The 26,549-nt window shown below is 37.6% G+C and overlaps 3 protein-coding genes across 4 annotated transcripts; 2 read left to right on the plus strand and 1 right to left on the minus strand.

Moving 5' to 3' along the window:
• Positions 1–170: 170 nt before the first annotated feature.
• On the plus strand, positions 171–8,708 carry cct3 (chaperonin containing TCP1, subunit 3 (gamma)). The gene is made up of 14 exons (XM_032581369.1): positions 171–294; positions 2,300–2,361; positions 2,948–2,998; positions 3,073–3,135; positions 3,237–3,333; positions 3,439–3,556; positions 4,703–4,889; positions 5,125–5,274; positions 6,260–6,392; positions 6,473–6,554; positions 7,235–7,415; positions 7,490–7,735; positions 8,248–8,379; positions 8,465–8,708. Exons 1-14 carry the CDS (start codon positions 267–269, stop codon positions 8,555–8,557), a joined length of 1,623 nt encoding a protein of 540 aa, XP_032437260.1. The 5' UTR covers positions 171–266; the 3' UTR covers positions 8,558–8,708.
• A 1,142-nt stretch (positions 8,709–9,850) lies between these two features.
• On the plus strand, positions 9,851–14,608 carry glmp (glycosylated lysosomal membrane protein). Its single transcript, XM_032581371.1, has 7 exons — positions 9,851–10,004; positions 10,395–10,553; positions 11,037–11,135; positions 11,213–11,377; positions 12,023–12,241; positions 13,740–14,008; positions 14,087–14,608. Exons 1-7 carry the CDS (start codon positions 9,903–9,905, stop codon positions 14,259–14,261), a joined length of 1,188 nt encoding a protein of 395 aa, XP_032437262.1. The 5' UTR covers positions 9,851–9,902; the 3' UTR covers positions 14,262–14,608.
• A 1,167-nt stretch (positions 14,609–15,775) lies between these two features.
• On the minus strand, positions 15,776–21,909 carry jtb (jumping translocation breakpoint). Of its 2 annotated transcripts, none has more exons than XM_032581524.1 (6): positions 21,722–21,909; positions 19,948–20,222; positions 19,812–19,852; positions 18,885–18,967; positions 18,330–18,409; positions 15,776–17,569 (listed from the first exon to the last, which is right to left on the minus strand). In XM_032581524.1, the coding sequence occupies exons 2-6, from the start codon at positions 20,034–20,036 to the stop codon at positions 17,413–17,415; spliced, it is 450 nt and encodes a 149-aa protein (XP_032437415.1). In that variant the 5' UTR covers positions 20,037–20,222; positions 21,722–21,909; the 3' UTR covers positions 15,776–17,412. The 2 variants fall into 2 exon arrangements, with proteins under 2 accessions (XP_032437415.1, XP_032437414.1); XM_032581523.1 differs by having other exon boundaries at positions 18,885–18,970.
• Positions 21,910–26,549: the final 4,640 nt, after the last annotated feature.

Below are 26,549 nucleotides of genomic sequence, written 5' to 3' on the forward strand. Positions count from 1 at the left end.
ACTTCAAAAACATTTTTAAAAGTATATATATTGAAAAACAAGAACAGCTTAATACAATTTGTAAGGGGCCTCATACAAATTTTCTCCTTAAAAGGCGGATTGCGTGCGAAATTTATTTCATTCACTCTATTGGTAGATTAATGTGTCAATCAAATTAATTCTCGTCGCTGATTGGTCAGATTTTGGGTCCACCCTTTCGGACCCTCCCTCTCGCCGTACCTCCCAGAACCTTCCAGGCGGCTGCTGTCCGGTGCACGTTGTCAAAAATGATCGGCCAGCAGGTTTTAGTGCTCAGTAAGTACTGAAATTCACCTAAAGTTAAGTTTTTATTATTTCGGTTAGAAGTATTGTTCGCCTGGTGTTCTGGTTCCGCTCATTTTGTTGGCGTTAACACTCAGAGCGGAGCGGCTGAAGCACAAAGCGGCTAAGCAGCAGCATGTGCTAACCAGGCTGGTGCTATTCGCATCACGGCGCCACTTCCTCAGTGCGGGTTAGAGTTAGCATCGTTAGCTCCAGTTACACGACCATCACCAGACTGAACGTCTCCACCCAGCCGGTGTTAGCATCTTTAGCTTAGAGGCGAAGAAAAGCGTGAGGGAGATGCTAGGTTAGGCTAAGCTAAATCGAGCTAACTGTCACCGTTACTCAGCATGAACATGTGCCTGTAAGGCTGAAAACTGACAGACATACACGTCTTTGGATGCATTTGTACTAAACATTGAGCTCTAAACACGGTTATAATTTTTGTTTTTGGTATGTTGTTAATATGTGTAAGAAATTTGACTGGTTTAGGAAACGTCTAAGCAGTATTGTACTGGGTTGTGTTGGGTATTTTATTTAATGCAACCAAGCTATTTTATATTATTAGGAAAAGCATTGTTTTGATATACTGGTGTATAATATTTTAGCTACTTTACTGAATAGATGTTTTTTTTTTATTTGATTAATATAGGAAGTATACTTGTATCATTTATTACCATCTTCAATCGACAGCCAGCAATGAATAAGTACATTTTCTATTCTCCAATTTGTTTTTGATTTTAAAAAACACTTGTTTTTTTCAGTTTTTCAATTTTAGTATCAAATCAAAAATAGAAAGTGGAAAAAAACGAGACAGTTGAATTTTACTTTAATATAAATACCAGGCAGTTTCCATTTGCACAAAAATGTGAAACCAGAACATATTGCACAATCTAAATGCTTTTAATTTGACACAGAAAAGCTACAATAAATCCTATTGTTGTTAAATTAATATATCTTTGGTTATTACATTTATGTTATCTAATATTTATTAGAATCATTCACACAATACCTTTTTACTCTGCTGGCCAATCCAACAAACTGACCATTGGTGTGTTTTCTATTTTATAATTCTGTAGTATTTTTAGAATGTTTTATTCTACTTTTAGTCTTTTTATTTTACTATTGTCTTGTTTCTATATGCCCCTACTATACAGCAATAAAAAAATTATGTCCTTTATTAATAAAATGGATAGGACTGACATCCTGTTCTCTTAGGATTTAAGTGACCGAAACACAGCGGAAAATTGTTGTGAAGACTTTGTGATGATGAGAAAGATTGATTAACCATATCAAATTATAGTAATCAGAGCAAAATCGTAATTGTATGACCTCTTGAATGCAGTATCTGGCAGAATATTGCTTTTCATCAATATTCAAGATTTCATGTTTTATTTTTCTGCTGTTATGTGAAAATTAATACTTTGTTTTGTCCTTAAAGCAGGGTGACTGCACATAATTAAAATAACTTTTAATTCATGTAGCTAAAATCAAGGCCTTAAAATGTCTTAAGTTTTTTTTTACTTTTTAAAGTAAGTTGGCCTTATGTACTTTGATCATAACCATTATATTTTTTATGGTGACACTAACTAATCATGTATATTCTATTTGGTTTTATTTTCTTGTGGGACATTTCTGTCAGGCATAAGATTGAGTCTACAGACATTGAGACGGTAAAGGCTACCGCTTACTAGCTGTACAGCTAATTACCCATGGTACCTAATTAGCTTTAATGCATATATCATAAGTTTAGTGCAGCTACAACTATTAGCACTGAAGTGGGAGGGTTAGTGAATTTAAAATATGGTGGTCAAGCACCAGTCTTACCAAGTCTTAAATTTCATCCATAAGTCTTTAAAAGTCTTAAATTTAAATTGGTAAAACCTGCAGAAACCTTGCTAAAGTCTTAACTACTCACCTTAATCTTAAATTAACTTTTTTCTTCCTGATGCCACATCATCCAGGCTTGTTAATATCTCTGTTTGTTTTCTCCCTCCAGATCAGAACGTGAAGAGAGAGTCGGGACGTAAAGTCCAGACAGGAAACATCAACGCTGCAAAGGTCAGTTTGAACCACAGTGTTGTGGATTTCTACTAAATATTTCTCCTAAAACATCAAGCTGCTTCTTAAAGGTCAGACGCTAGCTGCGTTTCCATTGACCATGTAATTGTGCAATTTGACATTTCAAAATAAATTCACTTAACGGAACCACGGAAATTTCTAAAAAAACCAAAAAAAACACCTTGTTTCTCTATTAAATATTTTGGTGCTAAGTTGAATTTTTTTTTTTTTTTTTTTTCACAAAACTTCAATGGAAAAACATTATGCATCACACTGGTCACATGATCAACAACCGGATGTTGCCACTGGCGCAAACAACAAAGAAGAAGACAACAGGAAGTAGTAGTCAGATGATGGCACTGTGTCAACAAACATTTTCACATGTGATTTTATTTGCGTTTCTTATTTAATCAAAACACTGCAACTGCAAATTTGTGTTTTGTTTTTTTTTACATTAGTGGAATATTGACAAAGTTTTGCTTACATTTGTGATGGAAACGCAGCTGGTGAATCTGTTCACTACAGATCTGAATGTCATGATGGTTCTGGTTTGTGGTTCTGTCTTTAACGTCCCAGTTTATTTCAGACCATTGCAGATGTGATCAGAACCTGCCTCGGCCCGCGGGCCATGATGAAGGTGAGTGTGCTCCAACATCATCATCACATCCATTCTCTGCAGTGGTCAGTAATCTTCCATGTTCTTCCTCCCAGATGTTACTTGACCCCACAGGAGGAATCGTCATGACGAATGACGGGAACGCCATCCTCAGAGAGGTCAGGGTCACTGATGACTTCCTCAGCTTGGACAGATTGGAAATGTCCAACATGGATGTTTGGCTTTGTTTTCTTCCTAACATCAATCTCTGTGGTAACAGATTCAGGTGCAGCACCCTGCAGCCAAGTCTATGATTGAGATCAGCCGCACGCAGGATGAAGAGGTGGGAGACGGCACCACCTCAGTCATCATTCTGGGTAAGGATTTAGATTCTTTAAATCCACAGAATATCGCTTTAAAACAATAATATTAATAAAGAAAAACAGATGTGATTTGATCAATGATTTTTCTTTGTGTCCCAGCTGGAGAGATGTTGGCCGTCGCTGAGCAGTTTCTGGAGCAGCAGATGCATCCGACGGTGATCATCAGCGCCTACAGGCAGGCTCTGGAGGACATGCTGGAAACCCTGAAGGAAGTCAGGTAGACACCAGCTTTTCTCAGTCACAACTCTAGCAGGAAACCAGCCAAAAATAAAATTAAATCTTTAGGACAAGGGGGCACCTGGTATGCAAATTGCATATTTTTGTAAGGCATTTGGATCTCTCCTGCTTCCAAAAACAAATGCTTTAAAAAAAAAAAAACAGTAATTTTTTGGTAATATGTTTTTAGGTGACTGGAAAATGAGTTGTTTCAAAAACCTCCAGACTGTTAAATCACATTCCAGGGCCACTGTGCCGTTGCCTAGCAACCCCAGTGGAGTTCTGCCTGTTACTTAGCAACCTAACCAGAGCTCCAGAACGTCTACACATAATCAGCTACTTTGGTCAGCTGCTTTTACTGCTGTATGTGTAGACCTGTCACAATAAATCAATTAATCACACGATAAATTAAAACAAACTCTATAATTTCCATTTGTATGATTAGTTTTTTTCTCTTTCTCTTGCTACTAAAAACTGGATGAAAAAAGTTTTCACTCTGATGGTTGGTCTCAGCTGGCACTTCTTTTGAAGGACAATTTTATAATTCATTTTATTGTTGTATCTGTTGTTTTTGTCTATTTATTTTGGATATTTAAAATGTCTTCCAGCTCCAGCGTTAAATGTTCATTAGAATTTAAAGTTATTGATCTTTGAGAATGTGTTCTTACATTATTATGCCATTATATTAATTGAAAATGGTCTCAAAACAACAATATTATAATTTATTACAATAACTTCTGGGACAATTTACTGTTCAGCAGAATTTATCATGACAAGCATGTGCTGTACAATGGCTGCTGGAAAAGACATGTGTTATCTACCAGTCATAAGTTGTTGCATTCTTGTTGGTTGTGCAGGAGGCTCTACTCATGCTTTTCAAAGATGTATGGTTATATAATTGAGCATTTTTCCCCAGCCATTTCCATATTTGAGTGCAAGTGTTGAGTTGGGGAGCGTGGCCAGCAGCAGATTAGATTTAAAGGGAAAAGATGCCCTAAAACAGATCTGACAAGACTAAAATTTCATTATCTAGGAATGGTTTCATGCAAAAATTGTAACAAACATGTTTTGTATAGCCAACCTGTTCAAGGAAGCAAAATAGGTGACCTTTAAGCAGATCACCAACCCTCTGTCTCTCCTCCTGCAGCACCCCAGTGGACACGTCAGATCGCTCCATGATGCTGAAGATCATTCATTCGGCCATCAACACCAAAGCTCTGAGCCGCTGGTCAGAATTGGCCTGCAGCATCGCGCTGGACGCCGTTCGGACCGTCGAGCTGGAGGAGAACGGACGCAAAGAGATTGACATCAAGAAGTACGCCAAGGTGGAGAAGGTGAGACCGCCAGGATTCACTCAGCCTGTAAAAACACCAGGAGGTTTAGAGGTGTAGAAAATTCAATCCAATTCAAAAATACTGAACTATTGTGCTTACAGTTAGTTTTTGTTTTTTAACATCTTAATTTGAATACTTTGTAACAGATCACTAGAGGAGCATTTTCAGAATAACTGCAGTTTGTTTTTAGCTGCTTTAAAGCTACATCTTGTTCTAATTCCTGTGGTGCGTTCAGGTTCCAGGTGGGATCATCGAGGACTCCTGTGTGCTGAAGGGCGTGATGATCAACAAAGACGTGACTCACCCCAGGATGAGACGGATGATCAAAAACCCTCGCATCATCCTGCTCGATTGTTCTCTGGAGTACAAGAAAGGCGAGAGCCAGGTAAACATTTATAACCAGACATTTTAATTGATTTTTCCCCCCTCGCTCTTTTCTGAAAAAAAATAAATAAATAAAATAAAATAAATAAAAAAATAATACAAATGACAAGCTATGAGAGGTTTTGTTTAATTACAGGAATATACAGTAGTTGTAATAGCATAAAAAAGATCCAATCATACCAGAAAAATATCTTATTAAAAAAAAAGTAGTTTTAATGAGAAGAAAGCTTAACTAGATTATTTTTTGTTACTATATCATTCTCATACGACAGGGGTGTTCAAAATCGGTCCTTGAGGGCCGGCATCCTGCACGCTTTAGTTCTCTCCCTGGTGGTAGCAACAACCTTTTCAGCATGTTAGTGTTCTTCTTAGGTCTTCTGACAAGCCATCATTTGATCCAGGTGCGTTAAACCAGGGAGAGAACTAAAACCTGCAGGATGCCGGCCCTCCAGGACTGACTTTGAACACCCCTGTCATACGACAACTAAAGAAATGTGCAGCTTTGAACACCTCCAGGTTCTGTTCATCTTTGATGGCCTGGATGAGAGTCGACTTCCACTGGACTTCCGAAACAGTCCGGTCCTGACTGATGTTACATATTCTAGTATTACTTGAAACTATGATTTTGTAAAATCATGGCACTAAAAAAAAAGTAACCTGGTTGTCCCTTCGATTTTGTTGTAGAGTGCATTAGTGAAAAAGAATCCATATTTTCCAAAGGCAAATGGATAAAATCGGCCTACAAAATGCTAATTATTGTGCAACTTCTTTTTTAAAAATGCTATCTTGTTTTATCTTCACCCCCCCCCCAAAAAAAACTCCAATAACTTTGACAAATTGACTATATAATGTAATCAGTAGCAGATCCGTGAAAATACATAAAAAGCTGTTGCACCATTCCACAACGAAATGGATCTAAAGCATTTCGAAACTGTTCTTTTTCTGAACTCATTTATATGAAAATAATTTCATATGGCTTCCTGCAGACTGACATCGAGATCACCAAGGAGGAAGACTTTGCCAGGATCCTAAAGATGGAGGAAGAGTACATCCAGCAGATCTGTGAGGACATCATCCGCCTCAAGCCAGATCTGGTCTTCACTGAGAAAGGCGTCTCAGGTACTAAAACCCATCACACCTGAACATGTGGCTTCGTTTTTGCTCCTCTGGTGTCTTCACGTTTTTTTTTTCTCTCTCAGATCTGGCTCAGCACTACCTGGTGAAGGCGAACATCACCGCCATCCGCCGTGTGAGGAAGACTGACAACAACCGCATTGCCAGGTACGCTGCGGTATGCTTTCTGCTTTTCCACGGCGTCTGAAGTCAATAAGATGATCATATCTCCAGGATGAAAAGCAGTTAAAAATGAAATGAAAACTTTCAGAAGGAAGTGGACGTAATGATGCAAAATTTATGTTTTTTTATGCCTCTATTTGGGCCTCAACTGTGTCTAAAAGCAGACCAGGCGCTTAAAAAAAAATAAAACACCACCCAGGCGGTTTTTGGTAATGAGTTCATGTTTTTTGGTGACTGGAAAACGAGCCGTTTCAAAAACCTTTGAAATGTTAAGTCACATTCAATGAGCACTGCAGTGTTACCTAGCAACCCCAGCAGAATTCCATCTGTTACCTAGCAACCTAAGCTGAGCTCTGGCTTTTTTCAGCTGGTTTTACTGTTGTAAAATCGCTGCTGGAAAAGACAAGTGTTTTGTTGGCGACTTAATGCACGGACACCACTTACTTGCATTCTTGTTGGTTGTGCAGGAGGCTCCACTGATGCTTTTCAAAGTAATACGTTTGTATAATTTCATATTTGTTTGTAGCCATTTTCACATGCGATCGTAAACGTTAAATTGGGGGCCGTGACCAGATGTAATGGACATGTTTTGTGTAGCCCATAGACTTTTTCCTAACCTGTTTAAGGAACAATGATAGATCACTTTTAAATGTTTTCTTCATCAGGGCGTGTGGCGCTCACATCGTCAGCCGGACAGATGAACTGCGTGAGCAAGACATCGGCGTCAAGGCGGGGCTGTTCGAGGTGAAGAAGATCGGGGATGAGTATTTCACCTTCATCACAGAGTGCAAAGACCCGAAAGCCTGCACCATCCTGCTGAGAGGAGCTAGCAAGGAGATCCTGGCGGTGAGAGCGGCAGCCCACTTGTTATATAAGCCTGGCAGACTGGTTCGTTTTGTAACTGTGTCTGCGGTCTGCAGGAGGTGGAGAGGAACCTGCAGGACGCCATGCAGGTGTGCCGCAACGTGCTGCTCGAGCCGTTCCTGCTGCCAGGAGGCGGCGCTGTGGAGATGGCTGTGTCGAAGCATCTGACGGAGCGTTCCCGCGCTCTGACCGGTGTGGAGCAGTGGCCGTACCGCGCCGTGGCCCAGGCGCTGGAGGTCATCCCCCGAACCCTGATCCAGAACTGTGGAGCGTCCACCATCCGAGTGCTGACATCGCTGAGGGTAAAAGTCCAAATAAATAGCCTCCCTAGAGCTGAGAAAATCTATTGTGACGATTAGTCAGATTTTAAAAATTGGCATATTCTGCAGATTTTTCATTTAAACCACTTGAGATTTTTTTATACTAGAATTTCTTTTTTGTTATCTTAAATGCAAAATGTATATATTTTTTGTACAGTTTTGGCTTAATTACAGCTCTTGAGTATGTTTTGTTTTTTCTAAAACAAAATTTCCTTTTTTTGAGTCTGTATACACCAATTAGCGATTAATCAATTACTAAATTAGTTAACGATTATGTTTAATCCTTTGTGTCCGTCAGTATAAATTAATATTTAGTGCATCAGTTAGAAAATGCATTATGAACAGGAAAAACCCATAAATATGTTGCAGGGCCAGCCAAAATAAAAAAACAACAACAACAACAACCTTTGACCTATATTCTGGAACATACGGTAACTCGTCTGCTTTTTAAATCTGTGGAGCACAGCGGGTTAAAGGTCGCCGTGTTTTTTCAGGCCAAACACACCCTGGAGAACAGTGTGAATTGGGGCGTTGACGGAGAAACTGGCTGCCTGTCTGACATGTCCGTTCTCGGGATCTGGGAGCCACTGGCCGTGAAGGCCCAGACCTACAAGACTGCAGTGGAGGTCAGAACCGCGGCCCGATCAGAACCAGTACCGCCACTGGTGTTCATTACTCTCAACTCTTACCATTCTCTCCTGTGATAAACAGACGGCCATTTTGTTGCTGCGCATCGACGACATCGTCTCTGGTCATAAGAAGAAGGACAAAGACGAGCAGATGGGAGGACAGGGCGCCGAGTAGGTCCAGTTGGATCCGTGTTGACCCAGAACATCGGAGTCACTCCAGCTGTGTGTGTGTGAGTGGATGTGTGTGTTTAAACTCTGTATGTATGCATGTGTGGGGACCAGATGACTCGCTGAAACTTAATAAAAACAAATTTTGGAAACCTGAACCTGTCTGCTGGTTTTGTTTATGTAAAACCGGGGAGCTCAAGTCCAGTCCTGGAGAACTACCATCCTGAAACTTTCAGATGCTTCCCTGCTCCAGCACACCTGAATAAACTGAATGGCTTGTTAGCAGGTCTGATCCCGGCCTGTTGGAGTAAGGATGCATCTAAAAGTTGCAGGACGGTACCTCTTGAGGACTGGACTTGAGCACCCCTGATGTTAAAGTTTATTTTCGCCAGAGTTCTGTTGGTTCTTTTCGCGCCTGAAGCTTTTATGCATCTAAACAAACTGGAGAGAAAGAATCCTGAGGTCTGCTGAGATAAATACAACAGTGAATCAGAAGTCAAGCTACTATTGCTGTCTGAACAAATGCAGCGCTCCGAACCAAACACAACCAATTAGAGCCAAGAGGAGAGTCTTGGTGCTGTCTATCATCCTCATGAATAAGCTGCTAAATGAGCTTCTTTGTCACTATGCTAACTAGCTTTAGCATTCACAACAGGCTATGTTAGCTTCAGGAGAGGATAGCGGTGCCACTTTTTTGGGTGATTGACAGCAGTAGGACCCGCCTCCTGGTTCTGATTGGTTATTTCTAGTTAGCCCAGGGAGAACTCAGATAAGCTTGATTTATTTTTTTTCTTTCCAAATTATTATACCATATTTTCACAACATAGTGATTAACTTATTTTTTATTTCAACAAATAAGTGAAATAATTTTTATAAAAGTTACTGCATCTTTGAGGACTCAGTATTTGAATTCACCAAAGATTTAATTTTTGGTATTTCAATGTTTCCTCCTTCTTTATTTAACCTTTAAAAAAATATATAAAATGAGTCAGCCTACACTTCAAATTGTGGTAGTTTCAGCAAGATATCTCCAGTCATGCTATTACCAGATTATGCTAATTTGTTTGTGTTAAAAAAAAGAAGAAAAAAAGTTTGATTTAGAAGATAAATTGAATTTTACATATTTAGAAAATTACAAAACTTAACAGGAGTTATCTTATCTATCTACCGCTGTGTTAGACTAGCTAATAGCAGCGGTAGTTAATCTATCACAACGGAACATTTGAAATATTTTTGCTTAGATTCCATTTCCTGCAGTAGGTGACGTAATGACGATTTGGGCGGGGCTTCTAGCAGTCAGCTGACGTGAAGCAGGCGGTCATGTGACTCACCACACAACGGTCACAACAAAGATGTCGGCTGCAGGGATCGGCCGGGTTTTCGTGATTTTAGTCGGTTGTGTTTTTAGTTCGTGTGAAAGTTTGTTCATCGGAGGAGATTCTTACAAAAGAGAGGTAATGAAATAATCAAAACCCGAATATGTTTTAAATTAATTGCCTTAAAGGGCTGAATTACAGCAGCGAGAAACAGGAAGTGAAAGTTTTTATTAAACAGAAAATTAGACTTAAATCTTTCACTGTTCTTTAATGGGATTCGTTAAAACCTGCTTGATAATTGTTTAGTTGTTGTTTTTTTTTTTTTAGATGTTATTAGTGTGGGAAAAGCAGGATGAAACTCAGTATACTGATTTAATTTAATTAAAAACAACACTCATGTGACCTGAGAGACGAGATAATTGCACTGACTTTAACAATCTTAACATACTGTAATCTATAAACTGTTAATGAAATGATCAGTGCTGCTGTTTGATCATAGCTGATTTGTTTTCTTCTTCTGTTCTACAGCTTACTGTGAAGTTGTACCCGAACACGACGCCCTCTGGCGGTGAGCTCCTTCACGTGAGAGCTGTGGGCGGAAACGACACATTGCACTTCCTGTTCTGCAGCCAGGGGGCGCCAACATTGCTGATCGTTCACACCAACTCTTCTTCCTCTACTGTCAAGGTTTGGGCAAAATTCATTGGCACTGAACAGCTTAAAAAAACAATTATTATACATTAATTAGCTAATTTAGCTTATTTTATTGGGTGGTCACAGTATTAAATATCTGATTGTTATACAAGTACTTAGTTTATTTCTATCACTGCACAAAGCTTAGTAAAGTTAGCATGTTTCACCTTTTAACATAAGTCCAACAAATCCTCATCAAAAAGTTGACTGGCATTAAAGTGAGTAAGAAACTAATTATTCATTAATGTTTTATCTTTATTTTTTAATTAAGACCATGGAAAGCATGTTAATAAATATTTAATATTGCAAATGTTCGCTAACTAAAATGAGGTGTATGAGGAATATGAGGTGTGTCTTGTTTACTCTTGTCGTAAATCAAGAGCAAAAATAATGTCAAGCCAGAATAAGTCATATCTTTCATCTATTTATTTTTTTACCCCTCTGGTATCTAAATGTGTCTAAATGTTTGTTTTTCAGGTGAACTGGCCTGAGTTTTTGGCTCGTAATACCAGCGGCAGCCTGACAGTGGAGCCGCAGAGCAGCGTCCTGTACAGCACCGCCGTTGTCTTTAGCCGGGTCAGAACCAATCTTTACCCTTGTAGAACAAACCCGACTGTGTGTTCACTGGAAAACCATTTTTTTTCTTCTCTCAGCTGTTGGAGTACGATGATGAAAACGACACGGCCGAGGCGAAATCCAACTTCTTCCCCGCCTACGAGCTGAAGGACTTCATCTGGACTCGGATGAACCTGTCCGATTCCACCGCGACGCTGTGCGGGTCTCCCCCACGGCCTGGCAATGGGTCGCTTTGCCTGCAGGTGGGACACTGGGACAACCCAGGACAGTCACACCAATGATCATCAATAACATTATTATTATTATTATTGTTGTTGTTGTTGTTGAACTATTACTCTAGATGGTTAAGGGAAAATTCAGAGCTTTTATGACTTTGTGACAAAGTCATAGAAATGACGCATATTCTAATAAATAGCTTTTAAATTTGACTTATTTTCTAAATATAAATGAGTTTTGATCCCGATCCTTGTACTATGAAATATTATCTCATAATTATGGCTTAAGTATTTTATATTATGAAATACAGAGGCTTAATTATATCATAGTTATACCATAATTATGTGACGTGAAATTGACTTAGAATGATTCCATATTTTTCACGAAAATTTTTCATAAATATATGGTGGTGCACAAATAATATTGAACTCTTATTATTGTTAATGTAATAATACTTATGACATAATTCTGGTATATTAAAATATAATCTAATTTTCATGTAGCTGTTTATCATCCCTCTTGTCTTTCCTATAATGACAATTTTGAGTCATGTCATGACTCAAAATTGAGTGATATTCATAAGATGGAGGCAGTATTTTTATTCTTATTTAATAAGTGCCAGAGATGGGTTTTCATATTGCCTTAAGTTTCCTAACCTTTTTGTTTTCCAGTTGTCTGTGTTTGGCTCAGAGGGGCGTGTTGACCTTGAGCCCCGCCTCCTCCATTCTGCTAACTCCTCCCAGTTGGAGGTGTGGCTTAACGGCCTGCCGCCCCGATCCAATACGTCCAGGTTCATGTTGGAGCTGGAAGCGGTGGGCGGGGCTTATCCACTGAACAAAGTGGACGTTCGAAAGTTCATCGACGACGAGTACACACCTTCAATATTCCAGGTGACAAAACTTTATTTTAAAGTTCTTTGTTTGGATTATTTGATTTTATATATATTTTACCATTTTATTCAGCGTTAATGTGAATTTTTTAATATTTAGTATATATAGAAACGATGGCCTGCTTTAATGGTCTACTGTAACTATTCTGTTGTGATGTTTTATTTTATTTTTTGTATTATTATTTATTTATACTATTTATCTTTTTCTTCAACTTATTCTATGATTATTTTTTGTACAGCACTTTGGTGCAGTTTTAAACCTGTTTTTAAAGTACGACATAAATAAATTTGACATTAATCAAACTCTAGATCTTTAATCTAGAAAGTTTGATCCGTTTGGGGAATGTGAATGCCTAATCGAACTCTAACTAGAGAAGCAAACTCTGGAACTCGTGGTCTCGGTTTGGTTGAAGTGAATTCTAGTGCGGTTCGAATGCATATGTGAAAGCAGGAAGTGGACTAGAGCACAGAGCATTCTGGGTAAATATAACAAAAACAAATTTGTGAGTTTAGAGCTAGAGGGAGAAATGGGACATGTTTTTTTTTTTAATCAGTCAAAATAGAAATCTTACAACTGCTAAAATCTGACGCTCCTCCATTTTTCTTTACATTTTGTGAAGAAAGAAGTTGTACTCAAGTCTTCTTCAGAGGTTTTCACATAGCTTCTTTCAGTAGTTCTTGGTGCAGCGCCACCACAGGTGAGGAGGTGAACTGTTTTTTTCAAAGGGTTTGGTTGGTTTGACACAATGTAGTGTAGCAATTTTGGTCTCCAGTTGAACAGAGTCTACTGGACTATGAGGTGTGGAAACCCCTTGAGATCCACTTTTGGGCTGAGTTGTCATTGTGTGGCAGAAAAGCACAAAAGTTGTAATAAAATGCTGTGTTAGTGCACATATTAACTTATTTTGAAATCTCTAGAATCTGACGAAGGTGACATGATCAGTAATCAGTCATTGGTTAATCAAATGTCACATTGTAAGGCAGAAATCCCATGGCAACATCATGATTTAAAAAAAGACTTTAAACTCAAGTCTCATTGTGTTTAAAGAGTCAAGTTGTTTGCAGTCCCACTGGGATCTGGTTCTGGTCATAGTATAATAAAACTACCAAAAATGTTGTGAATTATCACAGCCGATGACATTTGGGACTCAAAATTAGATATATAAGACAATATCTGGCTCTATCAACATGAATTTCATGAGAAGTTGAGATTTGGGTTATTTGTTCATTTTTTCATTTTGGAGTTTTACGTTTTTGAGCTGGAGACTGTCAGTCAAATCTGGCAACCCTGTTGTTAGTATTGCCCTTCCCATGCTGCATTTTTTTTTTTTTTTTTTAGCATTTTAAAATTTTCTTTTAAAATAATTAATCATCTTGAATTATTTAGAGTCACATTTCACAGAAAACTTCGTGAATACTGAACCGTGACTAGGCGGGGATTCCGGTGTAAACTGACCGGCTCTGCTGTTCTTTAACCGGGTGTAGTTTCTCTCCTTCAGGTGTCTCTGTGGGTGTCTTCACCGAACAACGGCTCGGACATCCTGGGTTTCGTCCAGTGGAAGCCAGTGGCGTACCGGACGTCCCGTCCGAGCCTGGAGGACGCAACGCCGTGCCGTAACTCCGATCCACAGCAGCAGAGCGGGAACTCGACGTCTGCTTCATCGGCTCTGATTAAAGCTTTTTACTCCGACCCAGCAGCCATGGGGATGAACGTTAGCTTCGGCATAGCTGGAGAACCTTACTACAACAGCACCATGTTCCTCAGCTGGTTAGTTAATCTATTTGTTTTTTTATTTAGTGTTTCTGATCTGTCTGCCGTTAAATCGATGTATTCCATCTCTCTCAGGACGATGCTGGTGGGCGTCGGCTCCCCTCCGATTGACTCGTTCTCCCCGCTGGTGATCGGCATCTTAACGGCTGGTCTGGGGATTCCCATCGTCCTCCTGCTGGGGGGCGGAGTTTTCGTCTTCATAGCGAAGAAGCGGGAATCCTCAGGAGCGGGCTATGAGCCAATCAACTGACAGCATAGTACCAGCCAATGAGATGTTGAGACTTTTTTTTTTTTTAAAACTTCGTATGACATCACTGATGATTCAGCCAATCGAGAAGCAGTCAGTTTAATATTTCAGCCGTAACTCAGATCAGTTTCAGTCAGTAGATTAAATTGGCAGGAAGCAGAAAAATGTTTTAAGCGAGCATGACTGAGATTCAAAAGCATTTATTTTATATAAATAAAATTTGCTTTCTTTCTTTTTTTTATAAAAATGTATAGATATTTCATATAATGTTGAGATTTTAAAGAAAGTTATTACTTCGTATCTCAGGTTTGGCCTCAAAATAGAAAGCTACTGATTACACAACATATTTATTTTATTACATATTTTTTGTTTGGTTTGTTATAAACCTGGAGGAAACGTTGCTTACGCCACAAAAACACAAAAATATTCCCAAGTATTTTAGTGTAGTTTCTAGTGCAAATATCTGACTACATTTGAAGTAAGACTAAACTAACTTGCAAGTAACTTTTTAGCAAAACATAGGAGTTTGTTTTAATGGAATAATTCCTTAATATTGATAAAAAGGTTGCAGTTGCAAGGAATTTTTTTTACTTAAAACAAGCTTCTATGTCTTGCTAAAAAGTTACTTTTTAGCAAGTAACTTTAGTTTTCTTATTTCAAGTGTACAAAGATATTTACACCAGAAACTAAACCTAAAATACTAAATGTATAGTAAATATAAATAAATGTACCTAAATTGTTGTTGGTTTGAGCCTGAGCATCACATATTCTGACCTAAATTGCATCAACCAATCAGGATTCACCATGAAATCACTAAGAATTTATTTAGGACATGAACCAAACCTCATTGTGAGATTTTAACTGTATTATTATTTTTTTAAAATGTATGTTATCTTTATATTTTGCAGATTTAATGTTAAATTCAAGATTTTGTTTATTCGATGTGGAGCTGCTCAGCAGCTTGGTCTTCAAAACGTTTTGCTACAATAAAAAGTGGAACGTGTTATTTCAGTGATTTGAAGCGTTGTCATTAACCGTATATTGAAGCAGTCTGAGTTTTGATCAATCAGTTTTTGGTTTTTAGATTTTGGGTAACATACATGATTTATACAAAGTGTGGGAAGGTTTGGATTTTGCTTTTGAGACTTTCCAGGTCTGGATAATTGTGGAAAAAGACAATTGAGGAAGGAAAATGTTTGATTTTCCAAATAACGTTCCTGTTAATTAAAGGAATGAAATTTTAATAATCTTTAACAAATGTAGTAGTTTTCACAGTGATTTGCCACGTAAATGCATAATGTTTAACAATTCTACCCAACAGTGTTAGTTTTTGTGTTTAAACTAAATAGGCAATCATACCTCCAAGCTGCTTTTTAAAAGGATGTTTAACAAAATAAAAGGTTCAAATTTCAGACTGCTTTAGAGAATCTCCAGTCTAAGATTCCCAAATTGTCATTTAGTTGGTCCAAGGCTTCTGTACGTTGAAAAAAAGTTGATCAAATATACTGAGATTGACCTTATTTGTAACGTATTTATTGAAATAAAGCAATAGACATTTTGAACTAAATCAAATCAGGTAACTCACACTGTTTTATGTTTCTCTATGGTTTATTTTGTCAGAAACTTCACGGAGAAATAAAAAACGTCCAACATAAACCTATTATTTACAATAAAACATCAGTATGAGGCTGAAACACTTTGATAAAGGAACATAAAATAAAAACAGTGCCTCTTCTGCTTTAACTTTATAAAGTATGAAGCAGCAACCAATCAGAGCTCAGCTAGAGGAAACGTGAACCAATCAGGTGAAGAATGGGCGGATATGATCGATGACGTCAAGTTCTGACCAATTTCAAACTTTTAATTCTTTCCAGCGCATCCGGCATGTAGAAATGAGACATTTTCAGACTTCACAGTAGATTTGAAACTATAAAAACACTAAAAAGTTCGCCGCGAGTTCGGGTAAGATTACTATACTGTGAGCTGAAAAAATTACAGAAACAGGAAGGAAACAATGGTTCGCATGGCAGAATACAAACTTTTGTTTTTAACGTATGCTCCTTTCTTTTAGGGGTGTAAGTCATCATTATTGAGTTACTCTAAAGTTGATTGATAAGCGGACGATCTCTTAAAAAAACAGTTTTCTCTTATGTCAAGAGAAAACCGTCTTTCTAAAACAAAGGGCTAACTTTTGTACCATATACCAAATTTAAAAGAAGCAACATACTTTAACATTTTCTTGAGTCAGCTGTATTAAAGCGATAACTTCAGGAGCTTGACGAGTGTTTATATTGATAAACAGAACCGCAAAAACTGCAATTTGTATCCCATAATTTACTCCGTTTGGACCGTTTTTCTTTCCCGTTATGATACGGTCGCCATTTTCTTTTTTTCTTGTTTGGATCTACGGCTTCGCTTAAGGATGGCGGCCGAATCACAACACTGAAAAAAGGTCTAAGCGGCCGTTATTAATCGATTGGAACTAATTTAAATATAATGAACCATTAATTGACAAATAATTGTTTATTTATCCAGAGCTCAAAAATACTTTCATCAAATTTCTGCACAGGAACCAAAATACAGCCACATCAACCAAAACACGGATGTAAAAACAGTTTTTAATGGCAAACTGAAACAGAACTGCATCTTTAAATATCAGATTTGAATCTTTTTCAGACTTTTATTTCGTACTTCTGCAGGAAAATGTTTAATCTTGAAAGAAAAAGACCTTTGTTCCACACTTCAGAAACAGCTGCTGCCAATTGTCACTTCCAGAGTCCATATAAGGAAGTTCCTGACTGTGACATCAGCGCGATGCAGGAAGAGACATTTCAGCTTCTCTTCCTAAGGTTTGTCAGTTTCACTTCTGTTTTCATCCAGATCAAACTACTCCTTCCCTGATTTCTCTATAAACTCTGTTCATTAAAATATAATCTACAGTTTACATCATGAGTCTGGACTCTCATTGTCCCGGTTTTAGTGTTTGTTCTGCTGTTTTAAAGAGAAACAGTCGCTGGTGAAGAGGAAAAACTTCACAGATGGGGAGCTGAGCTCAGCCAGCTCCATGGAGGACGTCCAACAAGTGCGGTCCAAACCTGGATCCATTTTAAAAATACTGCCAAAGGATTTAAAAACCTAACAGGACCCTCTTCTCCTAGATGGACTCGATCTGTCGGCGGACCTTCTCAGAGGCGAGGCGATCCAACCAGCGCTGGCGGATGACCACCAGGACGGCGAAGACGACCGTCAGAGCCAACATGGCCGCCTCAAACTTCCAGAAGAGATGCTCCTCCATCAGGGCGGAGCGACAGCTGGGAGGAGGAGGAGAACGGTAAGTGTCTGTTTACACTAGAACAGCATTTAATCTGGATCCGTTTCAGATCTGATATGGAGAAATATTCCCAGTGTCCCCAGTGCTTGATCTGAAATTTAAATTTACACCAATTTATGGCGGATATTTAAATAGAAGGATGGGATTAACACAGAGAATGGAAGAAGAACACAAAGGAGGGACAGAGGAAGGAAAGAACAAGAAATTAAGGAAGGAAACAAGAGAGGAAGGACACAAGGAAGGAAGGAAAGAAAATAATGCCAGAAAGAAAGGAAGGAAGACAACAAAGAAGAAGAAAGAAAAAACACATGGAAAGATGAGAGCGCAAAAGAAAAAGGTGTTAAAAGAAGGAAGGAAGAAATATAGGAAGCAGGTAAGAAGAGAGAGGATGGAGGAAAGTTCACAGAGACAAGGGAAGAAGAAACCAAGGAAGGAGTGGAGATAGGACACAAGGAAGGAAATAAGGAAAGAAAGAAAAGAAGCAAGAGTATGAGGAAAGAATACAGATATGGAAGGAAGAAATACAGATAAGAGTTAAAGAAGGAAAAAGAAAATGGTGGAAGGAAGGACGTTTCTTTTTCATATTTTTAAAAAACAATTTCCATTCCTATCCTGACCTGAGAGATGAAGAAGTTCACATTGAGGAGAGTTTCAATCTCCTAACAGAAAAGTCCCTCAATGTGGTTCTGTCTGACCTCTAACAGGAAACTTCAGTCTCTTTTAACCCTTCAGGTTCTGACCTCTTGTAATCCTGTCTGCTGGTCTTGGTGCAGTTCACCAGCTCCACGTATCCCGTCTCTCTGCAAACCGTCTGCGTCTTCTGAAACACACACACACACACGTTTGAAGACATCATCAGCCAATCGAGACCCAGCTCTTCATCGTCTCAGAACGGCTTCCTGATTGAATCTCAGATATAAAACTGATTCTTCAAGTACTGAAGGTAAACTAAAACTCAGGCAGCATGAGATTCCCTCTGAGTTAAATGACTGAAAATACATCAATTATATTATTGCATCACAATCTGATTAATGTAAAACAGAAAAGATAGAATTACTCCCACTGCTCCTAAAATTACACTTAAAAATCTAAATCATTCTATCATTATTTTAAAGACGCATAAAATTTAATTAAAGACACTTATAAATTAGCAATTGCATGATCAATAAACATAAGTACTTATCATAGTAAGACATTTTTTCTTAATAAATGATAAATGGTACGTTAACGGTACGTTAATGCCCACCCCCAGTAATCTGTAGATAAATAGAGCACAACAAGCTGAGTTGACATACAGCGTTAAAGTCGGTGCAGCGGTTGCATTCCTCCAGCACCACAAAGTTCTCCAGCAGCCAGCAGGGGGCGACAACAGGCTTCACTGCTGATGCAGAAGAACAAAAGGTCAAAAAAAACAAACGTGAAAAAGATGCTGAAGGTTTGGTCTTAGCTTTCAGATTAGTCCTGCTGTTTCCCAAAAAGATCTATACAGATACTAAAATGATTTAAAAAAAAAAATAGAGTAGGAATATCTTTTTTAATTCCAGAAATAAAAACAACCAGATAAATTAACAGTGTTTAGAGGTGAATTAGAGGCAACGCTGCTTTAGAATGAGTTAAAGAGGTTAGAGAAAAAAGTTTATATTGTGTATAAGTCATTACAATTTCAGGATTAAAAATGGTGGCAGAGGTCAAAATTATGGATTTCTACACAAATTGGAATCATTTTGTGGGAAGTGCTACAAAAAAGTGAATTAAATGCTAAAATAAGTAAAAATGAGGTTAAGAATATAGTAAAATTCTACAATTAGAAGAAATGGAAGATGAGACGATGCTAGATTTTATCATAGTATCCAAAAAAATGTTGGGAAATTTATAAAATGTATTGCAATAAAGAAAGAAGATGATTATATTTAGGATGAGATTTGGTCACACAGAATTAAAAAGCATTCTTTAAAATAATCAAACTGGTTGCTGGGTTCACTGTGAACAAATGAAAACAATGTCAAAAAAAATTTGGACTATAGTAAATATCCACACAAAAGAGAGATTTAAATAAAAATACAAGAAGTTTTAGGTAAAAGAATTGCTTCAAATATCACATGAGGATGTAGTTTTTAGTTTCTTAAAAGGAACGGGTATTTTGAAAAGAAAAAAAAGTTTTATTAGTGATGCCAGGCGACATAAAAAATAAAAGAAGGATGTTTGAAGCAGCCGAGGCGTACCTGTCGTCTTCTCCTCGCTCAGCAGCGCCGCTCCGAACACTCTGGAATGAAAAAGCATCAAAACGGCCTTTTAGCCCCAGAAACGCTGCTCTATTAAAATACTCTCGGACTCTGAGGCCTGCGGGTCCAAACCCACCTGAGCGAGACGAGACCCCAGAACAGAGCGTGGAGCAGGAGGATCCGAGGCCGACAGCAGGCGACTGGGATCCGGCAGTTGCTCTCCATCAGCCTGCCTCCCCAGCTGGAAGGTGACAGCGCCGCCACCCTGTCTGCTGCTGCTGCTGGTTACTCACCAGTAACCCACTGGTTCCGGAGCTGGTGCAGGCTAAAGCTTGGATTGGTTTGCTGCCTGGTTTGTTTACATGGTGCTCAGATTTAACTGGGTGAGTTAAGGCAAAAGGCTGCAGAGACCTGGAAGAGAAAACAACATAAATCAGTCTGGATTTTCTCCCTGTTATGATCTGATTAGGAAAAAAAGACGAACATCTACCAATTGTTTGCATTAAGAAATTAGTTTTTTAGTCTTTTTTGAAGCTATTTTAAGATCCGCGTTTGGCCCCTGCTGATTTTTGATTATTTTATATTTGCCAACCTCTAGCTACAGTTATAAATATTAGAGCTGCAACTAACGATTATATTAGCAATTGATTATTTTCATCTACCCACTTACAAATTAGACTGGGATACATCGTCATATACTGCAAGCAGTTTCCTTGTGAACTTTGGTGCTTTTTTGTTTGTTTGAACAGCATAAGCAGCATTATTGCTTAGTTTGACATTTTAGACTCAGCAGTGAAATGGCTCTTTTAACCGTTCTACCACAAGAGTTTATTTAGTCAGAAACTCAATAAAATAAAACTCAAAGTGTGATGTGACAAATCACAGATAAACTATGGAAATTTCATATAAATCAAAGACAATGAATTTAATAAGCATATTATGCTTGGAGAAAAAAAGTGGAGGAAAACAATTTTTAAAAAATTGTGAACACAAATACATTTCTAGAACGTGTAGGAACTTTTGTATATAGAGGAAAGAAAAACCTCTATATACAAAATATATCAAGGCTATATAAAAAAGAAGTTAATAAAAAAGTGTGTAAATGTGTCTTTATATATATATATATATATATACAGTATATATATAAAGACAATAAAAAGACAACCTTTTTGTAATAAAAAGACACCGTTGGAAGTATATACAATCTTACTGATGAAAAATACATTATAATATGTTAGATTTTTATGCTAGATTTAAATAGTTTCTCTCTCAAAGAAAAAAAAAACAGTTGCTAAACAACTCAAAGCTAAATGATCAACTTCTGCTAAAGATACCTGACCAAGTCGTGTCATAAAGATCTACAAGGTACAATAAATGCAGTAAAAATAAGTTAAAAAGCGAGACAAAGTCCAAATAAATCTGCCACTTGAGAAAATTGCTAAATAGTAATTGTATAATTTTGGAAGCACAACACAAAGAAAAAAAACAATTCAAGACTTTCCACGGGGTTGTGTTCCACAGCAAAGACAGAAAAAACTCCCAGCTAGTCATATTGTTTTTTTTATTTTTATGTATTTATTTATTTTTCATCTTTACTAAGTATTTTTCTCCTTATTTTCCGCCTCATGGAAACATTTGGACACAAGTGTTTAACCAGATTGGGATTATATGACCAACAGATGGTTTATAATCAGCTGGCTGTAAACACAGCTCAAAAACATAACGACTCAAAAACGATCAGCCGGCTAATAAAATAACAATTTATCTATCTGAACTCTGGTTATTTACAGATTTTAGAAATAACTCGGTTGCTAGGATGAGGCAGCAGTGATTTACAGTCCTACTGTGAGTGTTTACCTAAAGAAGAGAAGCTAACGTTAGCAGCTGTTAGCTCAGCTCTGAGCACTGACCGTGATCCGCTGAAACAGCCGCCATTTTTAGATCCAACGCGGCAGCTGAGAGGAAGAGCAGCCGCTTTACAGCGACGGTTGAAACACAACGGTCGTTGAAAATGACCGGAGACCAGACAGAGAGACTACTGAAATCCACAGGCTGTTACCGGACTGTCTGACGGGCCGCCTCTGCTCACGACGACACCATAAAGCCCAGAAACGTTCCGGTAAGGAGACTTCAAAATAAAAGCATCTCCACTGCGTTAAGCGGGTACAAAAGAAAGCAGATTTTCGTTATTTCTTTAGTGTATTTATTTGACATTACTTGCAAAAAACAAACAAAAAAAAAAACAGTATGAGAAAAATAACAAGTAGACAGTCCACTATGATCCAAATTACAGCAGCATCGCCTGAGGCTAAAATTGTTCAGCACTTAAGAAATAGTTAGATAAATAATGGTGTTCATGAAATGTAACCTCAACTCAAACACTTTCAGCAGGAATGGTTAAATTAATGGCAATAAAAATACAACTCATTGCAATCAAAAATATTTATTATATTATTTTTGCATTTAAATTAAACAACTTCTTAAATTACTTGTTCACAAAATGGTTCAAAATGGACAAACTTTACTTTCAATAAAAAGTGTAGGATTTCATCTTACCTTTACAAAACGTGTAATCTATACGAGCAGCAAATGTTCAACGACAAAAAATCAGAACAGATTATCATGGTACATGTGGTTTGAAGGTTTTCTAAGGAGTAGTTTAACCTGTTTACAAGTTTTGTTTTGTTTTGTTTTGTTTGTTTGGAAACTCACAGACGTCATGATTCGCCTTTGTGCAAACTTCCCAAAAATGGATCCAGTCCCCATCCAGAGTCCAAACATATGTTATTGTTATTATTAGTGATTGTAGATTGTTTGGTGTGAATGATTTTTACTCAATACCAGGAGGGAATCCTGAGGAATAACGTAAGTTTGACTGTAACATTAACATTTATTGTGAAGGGGAGACAAAGTCACTTCCGTCAGTTTCCTCAGCTGAGTTGGAAACGTAAATGTTGGCGGAAGTCAGTCAGATGATCCACACCGCCGCCTAGAGGCCATGACTGAAAATTACATTACACTATATAATGTCAAAATCAGAATCATGACTAAATGTTTGCACCAATACAGAGAATTTTTTAATATGAATACAAGAAATGACTCTCATAATCTCTGCAAAAGAACAAAAACATTTATGTTTTCATTTTTAAATATAGAGTTTACATGAATGTAAAGAAAAATCAACAAAAGCAAATCGTTCAGTTTGTAGTTGTTTTTTTTTTGTTGTTGTTCAGATGCTGTGAAGGAAGAAATGTGAACACCTGGAGCCTTGAGGGCAGCGACACACCTGGCCAGGTGGAGTCTTCTGTCTCCTCCACCAGCTGCGGCCCCAGCAGAACTTCTCCAGGTTACACTGGGAGACAAGAAGCAAAGAGGCACCGATAAAGACAGACAGGTTTGGTTTTAGTTTAGTTTTACACTTTGGGGTTCCACACCTTTCACTTTGGGAATTCAACACACATGAACAAATCTCAGTTTTCCACAACCTAAAACGTTTGAAACTAATACTTACAGTAGGTAATATAACATAATACAATACAGTTCAAAGTACTATGATTTATTAAATGTTTACTGCAAAAACACAAAATCTTACCAACTATTTTTGGTCTAGTTTCTTGTGCATATATCTTAATGCGCTTGAAACAAGACAAAACTAACTTATAAGTAACTTTTCAGCAAGATATATGAGCTGGTTTTAAGTACATAATTCCTTAATATTGATTCTAAAACGTTCTGGTTCCACTGGCAGATTATTTCACTTATAACAAGACATTTTCCTATGTTATAAGCAAAATAGTCTGCCAGAGGACTGAGTACTTTTTCATCAATATTAGGAAATTATATTGCTGAAAAGTTTCTTGTAAGTTAGTTTTGTCTTATTTCAAGTGTATTAAGATATTTGCAGCATAAAACCTTTTATGATTTTGTTCAGTTGACCTTTAAATGACACAACAGGCTCAGCAGCAAAATTACATTAGAACAATGAAGTTTATGTAGAAAGCAGAAGTCACAATGAAAATGTGTCTGTCTGTCATTCTTTATTTTTTTCTTTCCTGTGTGAGAGTTGTCATGGCAACAGTCGTCAATAATTTTGCTCCTTTCTAGGCTTAGATTTGCTCTTTTTTTAATCAATTTGTGCAGTTTTTAGCTAATCTAAGGTAAAACATATATCCTTCATCTAAACCTGCTTGTTCTTGCACTGTTCCAGGTATTGATCTCCACTAGTCATTATATTTAATTTCTTTTCCATGTGTTTTGTGGAATGGTGTGGGAAAAATCATCTCATCTCGAATGTAAAAAAAAAAAAAAGGAGATGATTGAAGATTTCAGGAGGAACAGAGTTAGATCAAACCCTATTTCCATCATGGGGGGAAAAGTGGAGGTGGCCGAGGAATATAAATACCTCTGTGTTCATTTGGACATCAGACTGGACTGGAGACGCAAAAGAGTGGACTGGACCTCTGGAGGAAGCTAAGATCCTTCAAGGTTAGCAGCAAGATGCTGCAGATCTTCTATAAACCTGTTGTTGAGAGCGTCATCTCTTCTGCCGTCATCTGCTGGGGCAGCAGATCAGACCTAAAAAGGCTCAACAGCCTGATAAAGAAGGCTGCTTCTGTCCTGAGGAATCTCTGGAGATGACAATGCAAAGAAGGATTCTTCATAAAATCAAGAAGATTATGGACAACTCTGACCGTCCTCTTCATGAGACTGTCCTGGGTAAACAGCGTCTTCAGTCAGAGGCTCAGCAGTAACCCACTGGAGATCCTTCCTGTCGACATCCATCCCTATCTACAATAACTCTTTGAAGAATTTGAATCAAAATAAGACATAACCACATTTTATTTCCCTTTGGGATTAATAAAGCACTTTTCAAATTGAATTTGAATATTATCACCTTCCTAAAATAATGGCCAAGTCAGTTTTGGCAAAAGTGATATTCTTTTGCCAAAATCACTTTCAGTAAAAAATGACTTTTGCCATTATTTTAGGAAGTTAATTATATTTTTAATAACCCTGATGTTAGGATAGATTTTGTGTCTCTGTTGACGCTGTGTTGTGTCAGATATTTACCACTATTGTGACTCTGCGTCGCTTCAGGCGTCGACAGATTCCAGGAAGTCGCATAAAGCCGTTTTTCCTCAGAGACGTGACGGTGTTTGACTCCCAGTTTGCAGAAACTTTCTCCTAAAATCAACCAGAGAGATGAATTACCCTCCAAAGGATGTGCAGCAACTTTAAACACAGTTGGTCTCTCTATGTTCTTATGTTTTAGTTTTTTGTCTAGTTGTCTTTGTTTGAGCCACCCGTCCTACCTGCAGCGTTGCTGTGGCAGGAGTGAAGAGCGGCAGACTGCAGTCGGCCCTCTGCAGAGGGCAGATCAGCAGCAGAAACACGGCGCAGGCATTCGGCTTCATCTGTCGATCATCTACCGATCAAACCAATGAATCAATAAATCCTCTGAGCGTCCAGATCCTCCCGCTGCTTCTTCGTCCAAAAGCAAACAGGCTGAATGACAAATATGACAGAAGAGAAAACAGAATAATCCTCTTAGTCTGGTTTATGAGTCATGTGACCACGTGATGACATCACTCTGAGCCCAAAAACTACTGACAGATCAGCGACACCCACAGCAAACATGAAGCAGAAGGAGTTCAGGTCAAAGGTCACGCCTGGCCTGCATTCCTCTGAAAACACAGTCACAGATGTGAATTAGGTGGCGGCGGCATCATGCTGTGGGGATACTGACGAGACGAACAGGGGAGAAAAATCCTGGAAAATCCTGGAAGAAAACCTGCTGGAGATTAGAGCTGCAACTAACGATTAATTTAGTAATCAACCACTCTGATGATTAATTGATTAATCAATTAATCCGATAAGAAAAATGGTACATTCTGCAGATTTTTCATTTAATCATCTTTTTATAAGATATTACAAATACATAAAAAGATGAAAATGAACAAGTAACTCATTTCAGTTTTTAAGTAACAAAATATGCATTTTATTCCCTAAAATGAAATAACATAGCATTTTTTTAGTGTACGGTTGATCATTTATTGATTAATTTTTATATCACCAATTAATAATTAGCAAAAGATTCTTAATGGGAGATTTTGTTTTTGACAGAATTTAAAACTAAGTCACTGGAGGAGTTCTGGGTAAAACATATTTACAGACAAAGAAGTTTTGTTTTTATCTTAAATGCAAATCTACACATTTCTGTACAGTTTTGGCTTAATTACTGCTCTAAATATGTTATTCTTCAAGTAAATGACATTTTAAAAAAAAATCTGTGTACTACAGTTACTGATTAATCAATTAGTAAATTTGTTGACGATTACAATAATCAATTAATCACGATTAACCATTTCACCGTTTATTACAACATATCAGAACATTTGATGATAAATCTTAGCTTTTTAGAAATAAAAACAACATTAAGCTCAGCTCTGTTTTTAACATGTTGTTCTTGATTAAATAAATTTGAATTGAATTGAAATATCAGAGCATACTTGTTATCGCAATATTAAATAACAACTTTAATGTTAACAAAGGTAAAATTTGGAGAGTTTCAGTGAGCCTTAGTGTAATTTAATTACATTTAAAGTTCAAAAGACCTAATTTACTGGAGCCTTCAAAGGTTTTTTTCTCACCTCATTAGAATCAATATTAATTAACAGATGCTTTAATAAAAAAGATGGGATAATAGGGAATTAATTATGAACATAAATTAAGTTATGT

This window comes from Xiphophorus hellerii, chromosome 13 (genome assembly GCF_003331165.1).
Source record: "Xiphophorus hellerii strain 12219 chromosome 13, Xiphophorus_hellerii-4.1, whole genome shotgun sequence".
In the NCBI taxonomy this organism is placed as follows: Eukaryota; Metazoa; Chordata; class Actinopteri; order Cyprinodontiformes; family Poeciliidae; genus Xiphophorus; species Xiphophorus hellerii.